This window comes from Lissotriton vulgaris, chromosome 2_1, assembly GCF_964263255.1.
Source record: "Lissotriton vulgaris chromosome 2_1, aLisVul1.2, whole genome shotgun sequence".
NCBI lineage: Eukaryota > Metazoa > Chordata > Amphibia > Caudata > Salamandridae > Lissotriton > Lissotriton vulgaris.
The window spans coordinates 1,813,140,150-1,813,163,741 of record NC_141687.1 but is presented as its reverse complement, the minus strand read 5'-3'; the positions used below and the strand labels follow the sequence as shown (position 1 = coordinate 1,813,163,741).

General features: G+C 44.0%; 1 protein-coding gene across 3 annotated transcripts in view; it reads right to left on the bottom strand.

Moving 5' to 3' along the window:
• Positions 1-6,856: 6,856 nt before the first annotated feature.
• Positions 6,857-23,592, bottom strand: part of CTXND1 (cortexin domain containing 1) — a 94,654-nt gene continuing 77,918 nt past the window's right edge. For 2 of the 3 annotated variants that reach the window (XM_086958953.1, XM_086958952.1), the window contains exon 2: positions 6,857-8,321. In XM_086958953.1, the coding sequence (XP_086815079.1) occupies positions 8,082-8,261 (180 nt within the window). In that variant the 5' untranslated portion in view covers positions 8,262-8,321 and the 3' untranslated portion in view covers positions 6,857-8,081. The remainder of the gene's footprint in view (positions 8,322-23,592) is intronic. The other variant, XM_086958954.1, reaches the window with a different exon arrangement.

The window sequence follows — 23,592 nt, the reverse complement described above, 5'->3', positions numbered from 1 at the left end:
TTTCTCCCTGACTAAGCAGTCACTGTCAATTGTACTACTGGATATCGACTGCCAGTATATCACAGTACAAGAATATTGAGAGACAAAATATCTTTAGGTAAATGTTTGTAGGGAAGTATAAATGTACTATTCCTAATTCCATATCTATATACCTAGACGATATATAGTTCTAAGGTACATATATGTTGAGTTGGGTATAGACGCCATACTTACCTGTCAATAGTTCAGATTCAATATTTTGTGCTCGATTATTCTGGTTTGGATATTCAGAACACTCGCTGACAAGTTGTCGGTGTAAATCTTGCATGTCATCCCAAGTAAACTACAGCCCCCAGAAAGCCCATTGCGTGAGGGTACCTAAAGAGTTTTCTATCTACTGCTAGACTCACCTCTGAGGTTCTTTTTAAATTTACCTCTGGATTATCATTGTTTTGCTGCTCTTAGCGCATCTTTGAGATTCAACATTTGGTGTGCTGTTTAGACTCCCAGATTCATATTCCGTATTATCTACCTGGTATTATTGCCCCATTCTGGATACTGAGGTTTTTCTTCCCTGACCCTTCTGACACCCAGAGTAAGTTTTTTCTTTCCGGCCTCATTGTCTTCACGTTATACCAAAATTCAGAGGAGTGATCGCCCCAGTGGCCTTCCTAGGTCATCCGTTCTTACCCTGACAACCTATCCACACATTCACCTACCTTATCAACACTCCATGCCAGTACCACAACATCACCTGCAGAAGTATACAAAAAGTGATGGGTGGAATGCTTGAATGAATCTCACCCACTGGTAGTTACTACATTAGTCCATCGTTATTTTGCACACCATGCCACCTCAGTTGGGACCCAGCCAGACAACATCATCTGCAATTACAACATCCACTTGCTCCAACTCCCACTCTTGGCACACATTAAATACAAATCACTACAATCTACAAAGTTATGCAGGTAAAATACTGGACAGCTCGCCCTTTTCATTTGCTCCCATCATAGATCTCACCACAAAAACTACAAGCTCCAGGACAATAAAAGATGATCCCTTAATTTTAGTGTCTCTCAAACTATGGCATAATTTACCTCCTATATTTAAGTCTGGTTTCAGACCTTTAATCTCCCACATACATTCCCCATCCCACTTCTATTTTAACATCTACCCCCAAAAAACTATTAATACATTAAATAACTGCATGTTGTTACTTTTCTATCTTGGTTTAGCCTAGTGTCTTTTTTCTCTTGGCAGCTCTCAGAAGGGGTTAGCCATGGCAAACCTGCTACTCTTAAATGTAAGAATCAGTCATTTATATAGCACTTTCATTCAACATTTTATATGCAGTTATTATTCCAATCAAAATTGGTACTAAGTTTACTCCCATCGGAAGTTTGAATTACTAAATCGATCTTGCTGGGGATCTCAACGACAAGCACTCAACTTGCTAAGCTAAGTTGCTGGCTAGACTTGAGCAACGCCCTTGTCTACAAATGTTCTTGGACACCGGGTGCAGCAGGAGTTGGGGGGTAGGTGGGAGGGATGAGTGCTTAAGGTCTCTTTTCATGGACAATGGTGTCAGACATACAGTGACCAGACTTTTAAAGTCAACAAGCATTGGCATAGCCAATAGGTCTCATTTTTGGACCCAATAAGTGTTTAGTTATCCAGCACATTATCCTAGGTGCAACAACATCAAGTGTTGCACGGCTAAACACTTATAAGGTCCCAAAGGCGAGACCTATTTGCAATGTGTCTTACATCAACGAAGTGGCAAAAAATAACACCCCCTCATCAACATAGAAACGCAGAAGGGGCACTAAGCAAATAAATAAAATTTTATTTTTAAAAGCAGCATCATACCTGTTAAATAAAAAGGCTTACTTATAACAGCAGCTAATCAGCCCTGCTTTTTAACACCCAAAAAGTGCATCTCACTGTTTTCCCTTGGCCCTCTCTAACAACCGGGGGACGAGCCATATATGTCGAAATTTGCCAGGACAGCTGATGAAAAGCGGGTCGCCTGGTCACCCTATAGAGATTGCTTTCTAAAGTCCTGTTTTCTGCATTATGGTTCTCAATTAGTGGCTGTTAAACCTACCGACGCATAGGATGATAAATCGTTGTGAGTACAGTCATAAAATACAGTGCCAATCCTGTGTAACCAGGATTTCTCTGATAGCTTTCCAGCCACCTCCGAGGAGGCTGGGTAGTACGGAGGCTGGGTAGTATACAAGTAGCATTTAAAGTGCAGCTGCGCATTGTATCTCCAAAAATAGTCAGTGGATTCAAGGCATAGGTGAGTCCTTCTTGTCAGGGTTGAGTACAGTGAGATTCACTTCCTATTTACCCCCCACTGCACATTAGGGCGGTATCAGCTGGTTTGGACCAGTCTGAGGTGGCAAGTATCTAAGTCTTATTACCGGGTGATGTTTTATGTCCCTTTGGATATTGATGCTGTTTCCCGTTTGCGGTTTCTGTATTACTCTACTCTGGTGGCCATTTCATATGAGTGTGTGCCTGCCCGGCAATGGAAGTCCTTCTGGAGCAGTGGTCTTCAAACATTTTAATGACACCCCCCTCCCCGTGAAAAAGAAAATCTTCAATGCCCTCCCCCGAATATTTTCTGATTTATTTTTATTAAATTGGCAATGTTAAAATATGTCTAGACTTATTTACACGTTGCAGCTAAGTTCTGTTAACATTTTAAAAATGCAATCAAATACATGATGGCCAAACATACTATTCTGGTCAGGCAGGCCTTACTAACATTTAAAAGTATCCACAGTGTGATTATTAAAAATGGTGGCAGAGGGTTTGAAAAATATTTGGAGTCCCTTCCCTTTTGACACCTTCTCCCAGCCAGTATATAAATGAATAAAGATGTTAGTGATGGCCCATTACAGAGTTGCTTACTACCACTCATTTTTTCCCTGCTGATAACGAAGCACTGTTAATAGCATAATGCTTCTTTTGGACCAATCCTGATCCCCGCCTGGAATCACTTGAGGCCCCACTAGGGGGACCCGTCCCCCCCAGTTTAAAGACCCCCCATTCTAGAGGGATGAAGATGCACTTGCAGCAAGCCCATTTGCGCCTGTCTGTCCGCAGAGAGCGCAGGTTTCCTTTGGCTAGCCTTGCCAGAACTATGACTGTGCTTTTTGGTGAGATTTAACTTACCGTCTCAATGGTTTACTTGTAAATTATACGAGTTGGAAATGTATTCTTCAACCACCGCTGACCATTGTCCATCTACATTGTTGTGCAATTCAAGGTTCCTGCTCCTTCTTTGCTGTCCACAGTGCAGGAAGCTCTAAAAAGTGATGAGAGCATTCAGTGCATCTCCTGACTGGGTTCATACGGAGAGATTCAAGATGTTTGGTAGAGTGCACCCGCCCTGATTTAGATTTATTTAAATGCCAGCTCTAAGGCTTGCCACTCCTTAGAAATTTCAGAACATTTGGTTGATCTGTATTTGGAAAATGGGATTACTGAGAGCTGAGTTTGGGCCATATCTGGTCCGTGATTAGGGATGAAATTTCACCTAGCTACAAAAATAATTCATGTTGAATTTATCATGGACACAATATCTGGAGGCATAGAGTCAGGACAGAATTGTCGTCAAGCATGGCTCCGTGCGTAACGCCAGCCCTGATTTACAGCATATTTTGGTATATTTTCAAGTTTTAATATCATGTGTGCTCTCTGAAGAGAAGTGAAATGGTATGAGAGCCATGGTAAGCTCAGTGGTCTTGATGTACACACTAAATATAGCCAGTGGGGTAGCTAGACCTACTGCCACCCAGGGCAGCCTCTAAGTTTAGGCGCAGGTAAGAGCGGGCGACAGACAGCTTGTTCTCGGGGTGCGGGAGGGGTGGCAGCCAACTGATGACTTGTTCACAGGGGTGGGGTGGTGGCATTAGTTGACAAACACGACTTGCTTACATCCGCTGCCCCCCAAAAGAGTGCCGCCCCATTTCTGAGATGAACACCAAGCTATATTTTTTGGCCATCCCTTAACATAGGCTATGGCCAGGCAAACAACAGCTTCAAAGGAAATTGAGCGAACAAAGACAGTTAGTCACCAGGCACAGACTTAACAGCCGCAAACTGGAGATCGAAACGTCAAGAAAAACAGAAGTGGAAACCAAGAGGAGCCAGGTTCTGCACGAGGATGACCATGAAGAACCATATCCACGCAGATGGAAAAGTAGAACCTGAGTGACGTTGAGTCTTACACTGTCCATTTAACACTGTGATAATAAACACATCCTATCTCCTAGGATAAGATATCCTAAAAAAATAATTAAAGAGGGAAGCTATTCACCGTCCCTGAGGAGCATGGTGGAGTCAACAAAAATATTTGCCATATTGTTACCGTGATGCTAAATGTGACATGAAATATCAAGCATGGCTTCTCGTTTATAGGTACTCTAATGTGTATACTTTTCTCTCAAAACCAAAACTGTGTATCAATATCGCTGTGAAGTCAGTTTAAACGCATCGTGTTGAGTTTGGCAACATTGGTATAACTGGTAATGTCAATAAGAATTATTTGAATTTGCTGGCAGAGAGGCGGACAGTTTGAGCTAATGAAAGTACAGGGACTCTGAGAGAAAGAGATGAAAAAGTAAGTGGTAAGAACTTAAAAAATTAGGCTTGGGGATGAAAGAGACAGTAGAGAAAGAAGGAAGCAAGAAGGACAAAAGAATAAGTGTTAAGCAGATATAGAAAACGAGAGCCCTGGCCCAGCAAAGAGAATAATATTCACGAAACAATGGAAGAGAGGCCAGGAAAGAGAGAGACACAACATGTTGAAGGACCCCTGTAGAAGTGGGGAGAAAGGATCAGAGAAAAGCGGAGAGATAGACAGAAAACAGAGAAAAGGAAGAGATGGTGGCTAGAGAGAAAATATGAAAGAGAGCAAGAAACAGAATGAACGTGAAGGGAAACTGAGGGAAAATAAAAAGACAAAGAATATGAAGCTGAACTCAAAAGAACTGAAGGGAATTCAGGAATATGTAGTGAGGAGCTGCTGGAATAAGAAACTGAATATTAGTCTAGGAAAGAGCAGAGGGAGAGGGACCTAAAGGGAGATGCGAGAGGCCGACTGTTAGTTATGCGTGAAGTGGAAGGAAAATTTACTTACAAGGCTGAAAGAAGACCACAGGACAGGACAAAGAAACTGCAGGAGGCAGGAAGGAAAAGGACAAAAAAAATCGGGAGAAAGTGGGTAGGAGGACTGAAATAAGAAGAGAGAAGCTAAGAGCACTGGGGCGTTGAGTCAGAATGTGAACATGTCGATAGAAAGCTGCGAAAGGAGGCAAGTTAGATACTGCATGAGGAAAGCAAGGTGCAGGAGAATGGAGGCTTAATGAGTAGACAACGGGGGCCACAAAAAGAGAAGCAAGGGAGATGAGAAGATGTCGAGCTCATGAAAAAATGATTGAATTATGATAGAACGAGGGGAGGAGGAACGGGTGAGAGAATGTGGTAAAAGGGAGTTGGAATGAGGGTGGCGGGGTGGGAGCGAGTGAAATAAGGAGAGGAGACAATGAGTCAATGGCAGAGAGGTGTGCTGGGGCAGGCACCGGAAGTAACACGCACATTCTGGATTAGAGAGAATGTCAGAACGTGTGAATCAGAGGTGACATTTCGAGAGGTGGACGGGTATCCACATATGGCAGTGTGTTTGTGCAGCGCTGACAGGCCTCTCTCCAGAAACAGACAAGGTGGTCAATTATATTAAACGTGTGTCTTTTATTGTCTACTGAAAGAGCTCTCGGCCGAATCTGGATAACATGATTATTGCAAATAAGCCATATGTGTTTAACTAGAAACTGCGCAGACCAATTAATGCTAATAACTGCAACAAAAGAGGCATAACTAAAAACTAAGGACAGCGAATAACGAGTACTTCTTTCTCGATTCAGAGCCTTCGGATATGGGGTTCTTTGATGGCATGTATCCACCCGGAATTAAACCTGGCATAGGCTGCTAACGTGGTTTTGACCTATTGCTAAAGTGTCACTTGGGGTAAGATATCCAATCACCTACATTCCTCAACATTACTTTATTGTTTCACCAGAGACCCCAATGTGAATGAGCAAAGTGACGAACATGACGTACTGTTTCCAACTCATACATATGTACGAAAAAAGGCTGAGTTAAACAAATTTCATAATGAGAAGGACAAATGTCCTAATATAGAGGGGCAGAGTAGTATAGCTCCTTTCCTAAGATGGAAAAACGGCAGAGAAAAAAGATGTAGTTAGTACACACTGTCCAAAGATTGATCCAATGAAGCGGACCCAAAAGTGATGCGCGCACGAGCAAATGTAAAAGCAGCGCGTTTGCACATATGTTAGCAATTAACGAGAGACGCGGCGGAGGAGCGTTGAGAAAGCAATTCAGATGGCGCCTGATCAAGCACTGAACGCAAGCGCTAGGCCAGCCAAAGCTTGTGGTAGCATAGCACTTTTTAAAGCCCCCACTAAATGTCTCGCAGTTCAGCGCATACGCTGGCTCAGCGAGACCTAAAACCAGAACACTTCATTAAAATAGAAGAAGGACTACAATTAAACTTCAAAAGAGCGCACATAATGACAGTGCTGCTCGGCAGATTTACAGAACAGGCAGTTAGAACATACATAAAATGCAACTTTTAAACCCAGTAGCTTTTCTGTTATTTAAACTGCTTTCATAAAACAACTGCTATCTATCCCTGCTTTGTGAAACATAAAATAAGCACCTCCTGCCGTTTGCAGTCGACTCTCTCTAAAAACCGGACATGAGCGAAATTGCCTGAAATCTGCCGGGACAGCTGGTGAAAAACCGGGACCGTCCTCGCAAATACCAAACGCCTGGTCAGACATCCATACATCATATAATTTATTCATGGTTATGTTATGACCTTTGCACACCAAATGACATCACACACACACACGTACTACCAGGTATGTTCATTATCTTACGTCAATAGCATCACACACAAGCCCTTGTCCTATACACCTGCTATCGCCAACACTCACGGCCTTTAAGCATCCCCCACATGCTCCCGTTCTGACGTCACTGCTAGCTCATGCAGTTCCAGGAAGAGAACGGAGATATCGAGGCAGATTCTCATCTTTATTGCTGCTCACAGTCCGCATCATGTACAAAAGTGTGTAAGTGCCGCTCAGGAGATGTTAAGGTGCTTTTCACTAGAGGTAGCAAGACTCCTATGTGTCTATTTTTACTGCTGATACATTGGCTATGTAGCTGTGTGCGGAAGAGTTGCAAATTTCTATATGGTTTCGAGTAATGCAACTTTGTGTGTGGGGAGGGGACACCATGAAATGCCTTCTCTCTCTCCGTTTTTTCGTTCTTTTGTGCCTGTAGAAGAGTTCAAGGCGACAGGATGAGCGTGTGTACGTTCTCAAATATGCCATTCGCAGAATATAGAGCTGACAGTGAGGCGTCCCCAGAAAATGACATCCAGGCTGGTTCCATGGCTCTTCCTGCCCCCCTTGCCTGCCCGTATATCTTCTGTTATAAAGCCGAGGCATGCACACAACCTGTTCTGTCGGCTGTGATGCCACTCTGGTGACCTTTGAACTAGATGGTATACAACAGGCCTCGGGAATTGCTGACTCATCAATAACTGACATGGAAGAAAGCCCAGATTGTATAATCGACCATGTGGTGAGTACTGGACACAGGCTGGAACATTGCAAGCCACCGAGAGCCCCTGCAGCAGGAAATGAAGCCCTCCTGAAGTGGAAGTGAAAGGACCACACTAGCTTTTATGACACAATGATCTCACTGACTACTGTAGTTGATGCAAATAAAATGGAAGAGATGTGACAGTGCTGCCTGTGGCATTACGCTATCCCTTCTTTTCTGTGATGCTCAATTGGGCATCCGCCTGATTCATATTCATAACCGGTCAACGGTCAAGGTTCTCTGGATCGAGAAGTGGAACAGGAAGGAGTTCCCAGTTGAATGTGACCTGGCTTGCTCGTGTCTGCACCAGGGTGGACAGATCTGTGACTCCTCTTGTCGATACATTAATTGCGCTAAATGGTTCGAACTGGACGCAGCCCTTGGAGACAACATTATTCATCCAAATGCTGCTCCTCCCAGGTCGAGGTGGGGATAGCGCTGTAAGGATCCATAATCACCTTAGCACAGCGAATAATCATCATCACCAGAAAAAGGCAGAGGAAGACGAAGCAGGCCAGAGTGATTCCCTTGTCCACATCAATGAAGTCAGACTCTGGGGTTGGCTCTTCCATGGCACGCGTCTCTTGGCTCCAGCTCGTGTTTGCACTGTTCTCATCATCATCATCCTCCTCCTGTTAGATGACAACAGGACAAAGTGTTAGCGACATGATTCTACATTCCAATGAGGGAAAGGAGGAGAGAGAAGTTGGGAAGCGAAAGAGAGGAATGATGGCAGGAAGGAATGGAGAAATAGAAAATGGTCAAAGGAAGGAGAGATGGTTTGCACATCCAATAGAATTTGAAACTGGAAGAGGAGGCAATGCAGAAGAATATGAACTCACAAAGCTATGGTGTGAGAGAGGAATTCTATGTAATCTTCATCCGGCCAGTTGTAATAACTTCAACTACAATTAAAAAAACCTGCATACCTCTAAGTGCTTGTTGCCCATTGGCTGTTTTTATGGGCCACAGATGGTGAATTCACCTTACAGGGTTCCTTAAATTGGTAGCATCAGTTGATGATGTTTGGGGTTCTCTGGACTGCAGTCAATTGATGAGTACTCTAGCTATCGTTATAGAGATTACAGTGATTTAATGGGACTTTGAAGTAACTGGAGAAGTATTGGAATTATATGGCGAAAGCCCAAGGATACCGGATCATGGCTTTGAGCATGCAATGAGGTCTCGAAGTTCATATTAAGGATTGGGGTCACATGTTGGGGATCAGGGTTTCTTAATATATACTGTCACATTTCCTGTTAAAAACTAATCAGTTTGGAGTGATTTAACCCTTTCTTGCCCCCTGTATCCAGTACCTGATAGTGCATGTTTAGGACAATGACCACTTCTTCTCAACTACTTTTCATGGTCGGGGTTGAACAGGATTAATGTGTGGCGATATGATGCTGACTCCTGTAAAACCTGTAAATGGGCCTCTCTTCCCCATTGGTAAGAACAACTTAAGTCCTGGTGTCCCTGTAAAACTGACAAACAGATGTAGCTACCCATTTCCTCGCTGTCTAATCTACAAAGGCAATTTAGAATAATCTAAGCATCAGACCTCAGGCTTAATGTATTATAAATATAGTTCTTCTACACCTACATGTACGCACCCCGAAAACCCACTGCCAAAGTTATAGCATGGTTTTGATTTACTGTGGGGGGAGTGGGGTGACCCAAATAAATTGTCCAGTTATGGTTAACCAAATCTTGCCCCGAATGCACTGTTCATGGCTTCTCGTAGAATGCTGCAGATGTCTCCAATTTGATGTCATTGCATAGCACCTCATCAATGACTGACAATATGTGCTAACGTTTGTTTGGAGTTGTGTTGTTGTTTACTACTATTTATTGTTAAGAAGTATCACCTTATCTTCAGCTGATTATTGGGCCACCATCCAACATGAACTTAACCCACTTCACACAAGGTTGGCAGTGTCCATCGGTGATTGACCACAGCACTCGTCGAGGTTCAAGCCTTTTGCTGGGCCCTCTTAAAACAATACATAACCCACTGCAGGGTCTGGCTGTTGACTTGCAGAGTGGGGTGTTGTGGAGAGGGGCCTGGTCAGTACAGACACGCTGTGACCAGCTCTTGGTCAAGTGCACCATCGATTTAGTGCACCCACCACCCATGTGAGCACATGATCCACTCCCACTGACCAAAGTAGGCTCTTGCATCTTTAGCACATTCCCCTCTAGTAAGGCAATAGGATAAAAGGCAAATTTGATACAGCAGTGATGATTTATGGTTTCATAACTGTTAGTTTGACAGTAAACCTGGTGAATTTTGAATCCTCGCCCATAGTGATATGTTTTGTACCAAAGTTTTCTTTTGCTATACTATCTGTCTCATCCATAGTGAAATCTTTGATGTCAGTATAGGGTTATATGCAGGTAAACAGTGAAATCCGTAATATTGTTTGTGATGTCCTCTGATACATAAGTGTGTGTTAATGAGCAGGAGATTGATGGGGAGCCATGGTTATCCCGAACTTCCAAATGTCAGTGTTTTGTCCACTGAATATTTTAACCAAATCCAAATGTCATTAGCTACGTAGTCATTGTCGCTGGATCTGTTATACGTATATTAAAAAAACATGCGTCCTCAAATATATGTTCAGTTGAATAGGTATAAACAAGCACTGGCAAAGCCAATATGTCTGTACTTCACAGGCTGGTGCAATAGTTATTTTTAATTTTCATGGCACAGATGTTCCACAAAAAGAAAACCAAAAACAGGCTATCTCTTGCCGTATGCTTGAAAAAAAATTACAACACAAAATCATTTTTGCAGCTGTTTTGTTACTGTATCTTTTTAAATAGCAAACCGTTCAGTACAGCCATGCATATTATTAATGATATTTTTATTTGTTAATTAAATTTAAAGACTTTATAACAACACATTAAAAAAGAGACAGAAAATATATTGCCTTCTATTTGGGCACTTGAATTGCAGGCAAAATATAGAGCTGTTTTTTAAAGTTAATAAAAAATCAAATAAAACATTTACCACCTTTGTCACTGTACAGAAAGGAAGTACTTTTAGGTGGATGTTATCTACGTACACAGGCTTTGTGCAGTCATTGAAAGGGAAGTGAGCCAATGAGAAAAGTGAGCTGACCCAGTGCCACATGCTGTGGTGGGCGGAAGCAAAAATTTAAATGACATTTTAGCAGAGCCCACTGACCACAAGCTCATTTTAATATTTACATTCTGTATGACTTAAAAATAAAATAGCCTGACAAGACCTAAAAATGAAAAATATAAAATCTCTGTGTGTACAGTTGCTACATGAAGTGGGAAAACTCACTTCAGTGTGCGCATGTTAAACCTGAAGAAAGCATTAGTCGTATATATAAAGATGTCAATGCAGTGGTTGTTTTCTGCATTTCTATCATTTAAATAGTAAATCAAGAAGTTGTGTGTTGGTTACACTGTAGCTATTTATTTGCTTATCTCTACAGTAGTCAGGAAGGAACATTTGCATGTGTATGTTCTGCTGCCCATCAGTACCTTTGTGACATTCCGAGCGTGGCACGTGCTGTGGGAGAGGGGCTTGGAGTGTCAAATGATTTTGTAAAACAAAAATTAGAGAGAGCCGCTGAGTCCTGGAGGCAGGTTTGAAAGCCAGAAAGAGCAGAAGGTTTATCAAGGTTGCACCGCTCCAAACCCGATCTCGACTTAGAGAAATTATGCAGGTGAATCTTTAAAATATAAAACATTTTTAAACTCATTGTATTTTGAAAACTAGAAGTATGACACCTCTTGAGACCTGGCCATGTCCCAGCGGAGCAGTGTCTCTGAAACCCTGGTTGCTTAGGGACAAAGCCACTGATAGGTGATGGCTTAGTAATAGCGAAGTTGTGGGCTCTGACCTGGATAAATCTACCTTTGATTCTTGACCTCTATTTTTGGACAAGAAATGGTGGCAGGCCTTTGCCCAATGAAAGAAGCGGCCAGGGAACGTGGTGTAGTAACATCAGAAGCTTTTTTAATTTATATTCACTGCATTCACTATAGATAGAGGAAATGGAGAGGGCCATTTGGAACTAAGATGCTTGAGTGCATAGCATTTTTGTGATGAAAACACAAGTGTTCGCCCTCAATGCTTTCAATGTTTGTGTGGTCCTTTCCAGATACTACTACCCATGGCATCGAGACTAGTGTTCTAGACCAGTGTTCCTTCTTCCCCCTCATTTTATCAATAACCTCCCTCCCACTCATTTATGCTTTTCCTCTCCCTGATCATTTGCTCCCCCCTGGCTCCACTCTCCATGTTACCTTGCTTGCAGTAATGCATCAGACGTCAGGGTGACAGGAAAACATCCAAATCTTACCGTATTTTGTATCCAACCGAGATGTTCTGCATAAGGCAGAGGTGTGGGCTGTAATAGTTCTAGTACTGCAGGGGCTGAGTTAAACGTTGTTTGTTGTCATTACTGTCCCAGTAGAGCAGTCAATGCTGCAAAGTTAATGTTGAATAATGTGGCTGTGCAGCTGCCTTAATGCCATGACGCCTTTTATCTCAGCCTTCTGCTGCACTGCAAGGCGAAGAGCATTGGGGGGCGGGGGGCATTGGGGGGGGGGGGGGGTGAGCCAAGTGACAGGGAGTTCTCCAAAGCATGAAAACATTGCCACATTTTTCCTCACCTAGATTACCCACAGAAGCCACAAGACTCAAGTGACTATCTATCACACTGCCTAGTTTTGTGTACACTATACACACAAACCTACGTACAGGCCCAGCTATTGCTAATTCAAAGACAGCAAGGATTCAAAATGGAGCAGAAAGACAATTCCTATGCCTTTGACTAATTGACCACATTACAGCAGTTGCCCAAGTGCTTCACCAGCTACCGATGTACAGATGCTCTGCCATCAAGGCAGCTCACAGGGGCATCTAAGGTTAAGGACCAACCTTCATCCAAGAAAACCTGTAAAGATAATCACAGACCTGAACTCTCCCACACTGATAAAGAACCTTGACTAACTGTTATTCTCCATATGAGCCATGTATCAGTAGACCTTCACCTTCAGCCAGGTAGTGAAATTATGGCGTTCTATGCCGACAAAGACAACGTACAAGACTACATGGAATTCAAGAAGGCAAATAAAACATGACCCTTCCCCAACAGATCTTGAAGGATCACATAAGGCAATATAATCTAAGTCCTGTCCAGAAGTATGGATAACACACTGAAACCAAAGTTACCACAAAGAAGGTTGGTATGACCATTCTTGTAGCAATCCCTAACCTACCTTCATCATGCACAGTTTACTTATCATTAATTTAATTGTAAATGTTGCAGTGATGATCTCAATGATTCCATAGAAGATGTAATGAGCGATGTAATATGTGGGTTAATTAGCAGTGCATGGTGAGAACACTAGTCCTTGTAACCTTAGGGCACGAGATATAGTTACCAGAGATAACTATAACTGGTGAATGTCAGTGGTTTTGTACATTCAAACATAACATTGTCACTGAAATTCTCAATGAAATATAATTATATTAGTTTGTTTTTTTAAACGGAAAGTTATATTTTGTTTCAATATGTAACCCCCCCCCCTCCCAACCCCCATGGGCAGGCAGCCAATCCGAGTCGCGTCCATCCTTCAGACATGTGTTTACCCTAGACCCTGCAGCCAATCCCACGCTGTGGGGGTGGCCGCATGGCCTGGCCACAGGCTAGACCCTGCATCCAACCCATTAGCACAGCCCCCTTCCCAAGCCATCTCAGGCCCTGGTGACCCAATCCTTTCAGACCTTTAAAAAAATTCTTTTAAGGTAAGGGTCCGAATATCTGCATCCCGGGCACAAAACATATTAGTAAAGGGGAGGGGGGGGGGGGGGGCATTTGCCTCCACTCCCCGTGCCACAAAAATGGCCTGAATACTCCAGTCCTCGGGACTTTAAGAGGAGGGGGTGCACAATCGAACTCCCTGAGCCTTAATGGGCCCGAGGGACCCAATCCCTTGGAGCCCATTGCCATAATAAAGGAGAGGGGACAACGCAGCCCCTCTCTCCAAACGTATTATGGCCTCTGCGACTCTGTGCTGCAGGGCCCGTCCTAATTAAACGTGGGTGCCACAGTGCGTGCCTCGCGGAGCTGCAAAAGGGCCCGTGGATCACAACCCTTGGGGCCTTTAAGGCAGCGGCAGTTCCTCAATTGGAGCAGAAGAGGTTTGCTCCTACACCCCCCCACCGCCAGGCCTCGAACTCCCAGTGTAGCAAGCATGAAAAATAGGATGGTAATGAAGAGATATTATGGCCATTTTATTTTTCAGTTATCGTTAGCCGAGTAGCAGCGCTGGGTGGGGCTATGGCTTCTGATTGGCAGCAGAGAGCAGTGTTGCTGCATTTTAACCCTCTCCACTCAGCTGTCTTAGCTAGGTGGAGAGCAGGTACAGGCCCCCACAGCCTAACCTGCAGAAGCGTTGAGACAGCCCGCTCCAGCCAATCCTGGTGCTGCTGTCATGCTGCCTAACGGTAATCCTGATGCTGTTGTCAAGCTGCTGATAGTTGGGGGAGTGGCTCAGAGACTTCTTTCTGCCTTTGAGCCTCAGACTGCAGCAGAACCAAAGAGGAACACGTGGACAAGGTAGTGGGTAAGTCATTATTTTCTTTTTTTTAATAAAATTGCTTTCACACCCATTTGCAGGCAGTGTGAGAAACTCTCAGTGCCTTGGTTCAGTCTCCAGAGCTCTCAATCGTGGCCCACTATAAATACTGTTTATAACGGACTGCAATTGAGAGCTGTGCTGATTTCTTACAGTGCCTCTAAGTGGGTAAAATATTTCGCCCCACTGTTTTAAAATGTAAGCAATAGCTACTTCTTTAAAGGGAGGGGGCGCATGGTGTTCTGCCCTGAGCAATAGTTGCCCAGAGGCCCCATCCCCTGGGGCCATTAACTAAATATTGGGGAGGGAGGCATGTGGCTCTACTCCCCTAGCCTTAATAGGCCCCTGCCACCCCATCCCCTGGGGCCGAATAACATAATAAACAGGTGGAGGCTAGGTGGCCGCCCGTCCCCCCTCCCTGAGCCTTGAAAGGCCCCAGGGCCCATTGGCATAATAAAGGGGAGCAAGTCTATTGTGGCCCTGGAGACCCCATTCCCCCAGGCGTGTTCCAATTATAGGTGTGTGACCTTGTGCCCACCTGGGACACCCACCAAGCAGCAAGTGGGGGCCAATGAGGAAACACCTGGGAACTCGCTGCCCCAGCCAGCTCCTGGCACTGCGCAGTGAAGGTATGTTTACTTCCACCTGGCAGGAAATTTCAGAATGCTTCCGCCCCGCAGGAGCAAACATATGTTTAACTTCCCGCACTGATGCAGGCAGAGAAACTACTGTGTCACAGAGATGGGCTCCTCAGGACACAGTCTGTGAGTCAGCCCCAGGGGATGGAGCCCCCAGTGTCTTAATAGGCTCAGGGAGGGGGGGGCCACATGGCACCCTTCTCCTTCATTAAAATATTGAGCCCAGAGGAAGGAGTCTCCGGGTCCTCTAAGAGGCTTGGGGAGGGGGGCATGTGCCCCCTCTCCCTAAATGATATATGCGCCGCCCTTTCCCACCCAGGGCTTATCTTTTTTAATCGGGCGGGAGCATGCGTTTTTTTTCCTAATTTTACAGCAGATTCCCAAATCCTCTGCAAATTCATAGCAAAATGTAAAAAAAAATGTTTTTGGCCCCTAGCGGGGTCCCTCTGTAACCCCACCACCAGCCCTAGGGGGTCAGGGTATCCCTACACTGCACCCTTATGTCTTTTTTGCATGTTTTAATTTAGGACTGGACTAAGTCCGGAGTCCTAAGTTGGCTGCCACCACACTGTTGTTGTTGTGGTGGTAGCCAATCAGATCTCTCCAAGATATCTGTCGGATCCTCTGAATCTCTGCGGTGGGATATATATATATCCCACCGTCCTTTTTGATGCACGTTACTTTTTGCACAGGTGTGTAAATAAAAGAACGCTAAAACCATCTGTTGCTGTGCCGTGTCCTTTGATCTACTCAATGTGGAAAGAAGAAGCTGTGGCAATATATATATATATATATACAAAGTTTTTGAGCATCAATTGCTCAAAAACTACAGAACGGATTGCACCAATATCTTAAAAAGCTCTTTTTCTGGACCAAGAATTAACTTTCTGCCAAATTTTGTGTAAATCCGTTCAGCTGTTTGGTCTGTAGTTGTGTCTAAATTTGTTATTGAAAAATTAATGGGGAAAACACGTTTTGCAACCACCCCTTTATTCCAGGACCAACTTGAGGTGATTATTATTTATTTTTTAAAAGTTTTGTGAAAATTTGTCTGAAACCCCATAAGTTGCATCAAATTGGAGTTTCATTTATAAAATGATAACTTTTTTCTGAACCTATAATGGCTGCTACTGAGTTAGGATTCTCACACTTTTTACCTGGTCTGGTTTTTTGGTTTCAAGGCACATTTTTCCACTCATTGAGATGCCTCCCAGCTCTCCAATGGGATTGGATGCTTCGCATGGTGCTCCACCCTCCACATAGCTGTGGAATTTGTTTTCCACAATATGGAAGTCATGAGTCAGTGCTGTCAATTGAGAACTGTTGGCAATTTTTGCTACCTTAACTTTCCAGGCTTGTAGGATTGATAATTTGTCACAGCTTCTCGAATAAATTTGGGCTGCTCTACTGTTTGCGGAAACAAAATGAGGAGACAAAAAAACACTTACCTGGGCCGGCCAGCTGCCACCTCTCCTCCGTCGTCTTCTTCCTGTCTCTGCTGGCAGTAAGAAGCACGTGGGCTCTCTATAGCCAATCACAACATTGTCATTGGTCTGAGCGCCGAACCATGGCTCGCAGAAGGGGATTGGAAGGCTTTGCATGTTCCTCACTAGGCTGTGTAAAGCAAGCCTGGTGGGGAAGAGGCAAAGTGCACAGGACTGTTTGGCTGGCCCGAGAGCCGTCCGGGCAGCCATGCGCACTTAAGGAGTGCAAACCATTGCTCTCCCTGCACTGGCCAGCCCCGCCCCAAGAGCCACTGACTTCAATAGGGAAAATAAGATGATAATAACAGTACGTTATTATCATTTTATTTTTCCTTTTGATCAGTGGGTCGATGCTCTTCCGCCTTAGTGGAGGAGCCGCTACTGGTAAGTTACAAGTTATTAGTGTACTTCAGTGCCTAAAGTGACTATGCAAAACATGACTGCAGGCCTGCAACCAGTAACTTGGCTGTTCAGGTTTTAAACTGCAAATTGGACTGAAAAAAAACCTTTTGACAAGTCTAAACCCTCCTTTTAAATAAAGTCACCTCTAAGTAGGCCTTACATACCCTTAAGGAAGGATGCATGACATTTAAAAGAAGGACCTGTAAATATTTATTGTTAAACATGTTCTTATAGAGGCAAGGCCCTAAAAGCTTTTTTCACTGGACCTGCCATGAACCCTGCTGGTAACTTCTGCTGGCATGAGTACTGACCTCAAAGTGCTGTTCTTCAGGTCCTGGAATCCTTGACTGACGTCAGAGTGTACTCCTACAGGCCAAATGGCAAAGCCTGGGACTTAGAAACTTTTAGCAAACTTTCTGCATGGAGAACAGACTGAAGCTATCAAAGCGTTGGTTGACCACAATCTCACATTTTGCCCTGCGGTGGGAAATCCAACTTCCATGTACATTTTTAAGTCCAAACGTAGAGGACTTTGCCGTGACGGACTTCGAGGAGTATCTGGTCGACCTTGATGCCTTTCTAGGACTAAACTTCGTATTTTGCCCGCTCTGAGATTTCTTGACTTCATTGATGACTGCACCCGGTCCCCATGCTTCAGCAAACTGCTGTTGTCGAAACCCGATTCTGATCCAGTTTGCAGATTGCCCCTTCAATGACTCGTCAATGAGGACCTTTTCTCCATAAAAGTTTTCAAGTCTGAAGATAACTCTTTGACCAGGACCAACCATGCCATATATTAGACCCATGCTCCATTGCAGTCAGCTTCAAACTTTACCCTTGTCCCAGACTTGCAAGACCAGTTGCCAGCGGTTGCGCGTTGTGCTTTTTAGCACTGTTTTTATTCAAAACTGTGAAAATTCATATCTCTTATTTGATTTTTCTCATGTTGGTGCCTTTTTTGTTTATTAAAATATTCCATATTTTTTATAAAATGAAGTATGGTTTTTATACTATTTTGTTTTCAACTTTGTACCTGTTATGGTATTTCTAAATGCTTTGCACATTTTCCTAAATTAAGCCTGTCTTCTCAGGTTTAAATTACTAGAATCTTTACTGGACCTAATCAAAATAGTGGCATTATTACTTGTAGTGGGCTATCATCTTAACTTCATTTATGTGTACATAACAGAGTGAGAATATGGGTCACTAGTGAAGTGTAGCTAATGTATACACCCTGGGTTTACTCCAGCAGTAAAAAAAAAAAAACGAAAGCAGCGCCAAACCTTCAGTAAATTGAATACAAAAGACCTGCGACGCAAACGTAGATGGAAGCTTCTCACAACTGCAATTCTCTAATGGCCAGATTCATGAAAGACCCGTTTTGCGAGGCTGAAATAGCGATTCATAAGGAATCGCTATTACAGACTCGCAAAACGGGATTCATGTAGGAATCGCAAAATTAAATGCGATTCCTACAGATTCCTTATTTGCGATTAGCAAATTGCTAATCGCAAATGAGGAATAACTCCCCATTCATTCCTATGGGCCAAAAGGCCCATAGGAATGAATGGGGAGTATTCCTTATTTGCGATTAGCAATTTGCTAATCGCAAATAAGATAGCGATTTGAAGGGTGCCAGGGGTGACCAAAGGACACCCTGTAGCACCCCTTAAATGCACATTTCAACAGGTGTTGCGTACACACATTTCCAAAGGACATGTGTGTGTGTAGCATGCAACTTAGAAAAATGCTTTTAAAAGCATTTTTCTAAGTTTTCGCTATTTACCACGAGATTTGACCTCGCGGTAAATAGCGGCCGAAATTTGCGAATTCGCAATTTTAAATTGTTTCAAGAATAGCATTTAAGGAATCTCTAATAGAGATTCCTTAAATGCTATTCCTCGCAAATTTGCGAGTTTCTAAATAGCGAATTATGCATTTGGGATGATGAATCCCAAATGCAAAAATTGCACTCTCAAAGGGCCGGATTCTCAGAATCTGGCCCTTTGCGAGCGCAAATATGAATGATGAATCAGGCTGTATGTTCGGTGCGTTACGTGTCTTTCTCTAGTTCATTGCTGTTGCAGCTGCACTATATTACTGCCACGCTTGCACAGTACTGGTAGTCTATTTATAACACTGTGCATCCCCACCTGTACTGCATTACAGCTCATTTTGCACTGTATTTCAAATCAACCTGCACAGCATTATGCCTCCAGCTGAACGGCTTTACTTCTCCATTGTATTATTGATTAAAATTTAATGTGGACAACGTTGTTGTACACATGTAACTACACACTTAGCTCACATATAAAGCTCTGCCCATGAGAGAGTGCTGGCTCTGGTTTCTGCCATCACACCTGGTAGCTGCATCAAAGCCGGTAACAAACTGCACTGTCATTTCCACTGACACGACGAGTAGGTCTGCTCTGAAACTGTTGGCACCCTGAGGCATGACGCACTGTCTCAAATGTCTCAAATGTCTCCCAGAATACAATTCACCTGAAAAGTGAGAAAGGCCGTGTGCCCAGCAGGCTCTGATTACATCTCATCTCAGGTAGACTTCCCTTCCCCAGGTGACCTGACCAGCAGTCAGCCTGCCACTCCTGCAATGCCAGTGCTCGGTTTGCCTCCTCTCAGGTGAACCTAGCGCATCAGGGAAGTGTGAATTGCTGGACTCTGAGACAGTTAAAGATAACTGCTGCCTTTGTAAAGTTCTCGTTGGCCAAGCTTGACCATTACTAGCGCAAGCCAGAGTAGTACAGTGCAACGAAGAAAGTTGGGACATCAGATGTATTGTTACTTACATATGTTGGGCACAACACAGTTTATTTTCATGAGATGTTATAAACTGCCGATTATTAGGTTTGATGCCATGTGTTTTGGAAAATACCTCATTCCCGCGGTTTATTTTAGTCATCTATCGTGTCCTATGGAAAGAGACTGCTCAGATCATACTGTATTCTGATAGTACCATATCTTGGATTAACAAACACATCTATATCTACTCTCACATACAAAATTGGCTTAAGTGCCAAAAAAATCTACAAAAACAAGCATCTCCCTCTTGCCATATCTTAGCAAAATGACGAGAGACATGTGAACACCCATTTGTCTAAGTACATCGAGGCAGCGGAAGGTCTAGACTATTCTCAATCTGGGTTTAGACCCAATCAAGCACGGAATCTGCCCTCCTCTCAGTGACCGATAACATCAGGATGTCACTGGATGGAGGGTGCTCCATTAATCTGGTGCTGTTAGATTTATCCGCAGCCTTCGACACGGTGTCACATGAGATACTTCTCGGTCGTCTGAGAGAGATGGGCATAGTAGGCGTGGCGCTATCCTGGTTGGAGAGCATTCTTTCGGGCCGCTTACAAGGTGTTAGATTGGACTCCCATCGTTCCATTTTAAGGGAGCTCACCAAGGGAGTGCCACAGGGCTCATGCCTAAGCCCCACACTTTTTAATGTGTATGTGGCCCCCTTGGCAGACATAGTAAGAGCACATGGATTCACCCCTGTGTCGTATGCTGACGACACTCAGCTTTTGTTCCCCTTTCAAACTCTGACGCCCGAAATACAAAAATCTTTTGCGGACGGAATTAGGGCAATATCGGACTGGATGGCTTTAAATTGCCTCCAGTGCAATATAGGCAAGACAGCGGTCATGCTGTTTGGGGAGGCCACCCTCCTGTGGTCACCAGACTGGTGACCCCCAGATTTGGGACCAACACCTAGTCCCAAACAGACCGTAAAAATCTCGGTGTGCGGCTAGACAAGGCACTCTTGCTTAAAGAACATACAAATCAAGTAGCAGGATCCTGTTTTCGGATCATTGGACTGCTACGACGTGTCTTTCCTTTTCTATCCGACACCTATAGGAAAACACTTGTCCAGGCATTGGTAATCAGTAGACTGGACTACTGTAATGGCTTGCTCATCTCAGCCAATGAGGAACAACTACAGAGACTACAAGTGGTCCAGGATACCGCAGCAAGACTTGTTCTCAATGCTCAGCCAAGGACTGCTACACGTCCCCTCTTGGACAAACTCCATTGGTTGTCGGTTAGGCAACGTATAAAATTCAAACTCTGCTGTACAATACATAAATGTCTGTATGGCAATGGACCAAAATACCTGAAAGAAAAGTTTGTCCCCTACAATCCCAGTCGCACCCTGCGCTCTAGTAGTCAGCAACTGCTCCAGGTTCCAAATATTAAAAAAGCTCGACAGGGAGGCTGAGCATTCTCCAACAAAGGCCCCATTCTATGGAACTCACTACCCCCTACCTTGAAACAAATCACCAAATTTCTACCCTTCAGGAAGACCCTAAAAACGTATCTATTCCCGGCCTGTTAAGATACCTCCTCACTGACTCCCTCACAGTTCATGACCTCGTCAAGGTTTCCTTGAAAAAGCGTAAGCGCAGAGATACCCATTCGGGGGTCGAGTCCTGCGCTATACAAGAATATAAATATAAATATAATATAATAGGCAAAACGAATAGGTCTGGTCGTTTTTTTGTTTTGTTAAGGTTTTTTGCAAAATGTTATTGGCTAACATCAAAATATTCAGAGTCCAAAAAAATCATACAATGTCATAGAAGTCACTGGCATTTAGCTGTGCTTCTCTTGAATTATAGAATGTTGTTACTTCTAGTAAAGTTCCTGGGCTGACCTATTGCCCCTTGCTGTAGTTGGCAGAAGAAACATATGAATTGCACGATAATAGTCCAATGAATGAAGAGCTCTGGTTGAAAACCTCTATTGGTAAGTATACTGTACTGTACATATAGTTTTGGTAAAGAACCCTTGGCAAACATCAGACCTAAAAGTAACCTTTTTATGGACTGTTGCCCGCACAGGAACAGTGGTGCAGGTTGTGTGAAAGAACTGCCCAAGGCCGCACAGCTCCAACCTCTATAAAACAAAATATTCTATGTGAAGGTGATGCTAACATTTCCGAGAGGAAGAGCCCCATCCTCAGTCCTCTTACTAACAAGGTTTCTGGGAGTGTAAAGAGTTTGTTTTTCATAACTCTTACAGTGTGTACAGTTCAAGAATCAACAGTTTTAACATTACTCAAGGCAGACCCCTTTGTAAATCAATCAGTTGTCCAGGAGGGGCTGTGGAGTGGTAGGCTTCAAGGAGGAGGCTCTTAGTACTGTGACGCGGATGTTTGTAATTATGTGGTGCCAGATAGTGGTAATGGTAATCATTGTGTAAGCTGCTCTATTCACATATAAATGCAAACCTTTTTCTCTCTTCTATCCCTCCACTATCCTTCTCAATCCAAATAACTAACTAACATGTCCACCACTCAATTTGCTTTCATATTTCACTATACTAATTTACCACTAATCCTTTATGGGTTCTGGAGTAGCGTGCTACTCATCAGGGGTAGGATGCGCTATATAAATGCAATTACAATACAATACATATAAATGAAGGGGAAAATGTAGGGACGCAGTGTTTGGATACCCTCACAGGTGACAAGCAGAGGTTTACAAATCTACCTTTCATTACATTTTCTCTACTGAACTGAGAGACTGTGGGAGGATATGTCTCTTGCATGTGTCAGCATTTGCAGCATCTTGGATTCATCCCACCAGAATCATCATAGTATTTTATATACCCTGTAGTAACTGATCAATAATTCTGCAGGTATCCGGAGATGCATGTCGTAATAGTGTGGTGGATTATATCTTTTCAGCCTTCGTGTGATTACGGGCAGGCATTTGGGTCAGAATTTTCAAAAAGGTATTCCAGATCTGATCAAATGCTCTTACCTGATCATTGATTTTGTATGTCACTTGCTTGCAGGGCGCCACTGGTGGTGAGTCATTTGTCCGATGTAAGGATAGTGTGCTGCCACCAGTAGTAGAGAATGCAGAGTTTGACCGTGGGTAGTGACCAACCAATCCATCGGTGTGTGTGTGGCTGTCCTTCTGGTCTTTGCCTTTGGCGCCTTTCCCTTTGTGCCTTTCCCTTTTGTGCCTTCCTTGGCCTTGTTTTTTTCCTCCTTCTTGTTTTGTTCCCTCATTTTGCTTCGAATTGTTCTACCGCCACTGCCACCCACCACCCCTTCCTCTTCCCAGGACCTACTTAATGGAGGCGCCAAAGGCAAGCCCATCTGCGCCTGTTTGTGCCTGGACCGCACCCAGCACCAGGAACCCTGGTTCTCCCAAACCCTACAGCTACACCGCCGCCGCCGAGCCATGGACCATAGACACCTGCTACTGCTGCGCCTCCCCACAATCTACTGTCGTACCTTTCTCCTGCACACACTGCTCTTTCTCCTGTATCATCAGATTGCCTGCCAACACGCCATCCACCACCACATGAACCAACCAGCACTATGCACCTACGAACACCTCAACTTCAAACTCCAAACAGATAAAAAAACACCATCACACCATCAGAGACACCCTCACCTACAGACCTTCTGGACCACGCCCCAGCTTCTGCATTGTCATCCCCCAACTTCATCGCCCCTCTCGCCATCGACTCGAGAGACTATATCTTCCTCTGAGATGTGAATTTCCACCTCAACGACCTCTGCAACACCAACACCACCAGCCTACAAAAGAGTATCAATAATGTCTGACTCACCCAACTCATCACCGAACCACCCACAACACAGGACACACACTGGACCCTGTCTTCACGTCTAGCATCAGGTCCAAGTACAGCCACGTCTCCAAACTCACATGGACTGGCCAGGACATCGTACACTTCAACATTTCCAGCCCCCG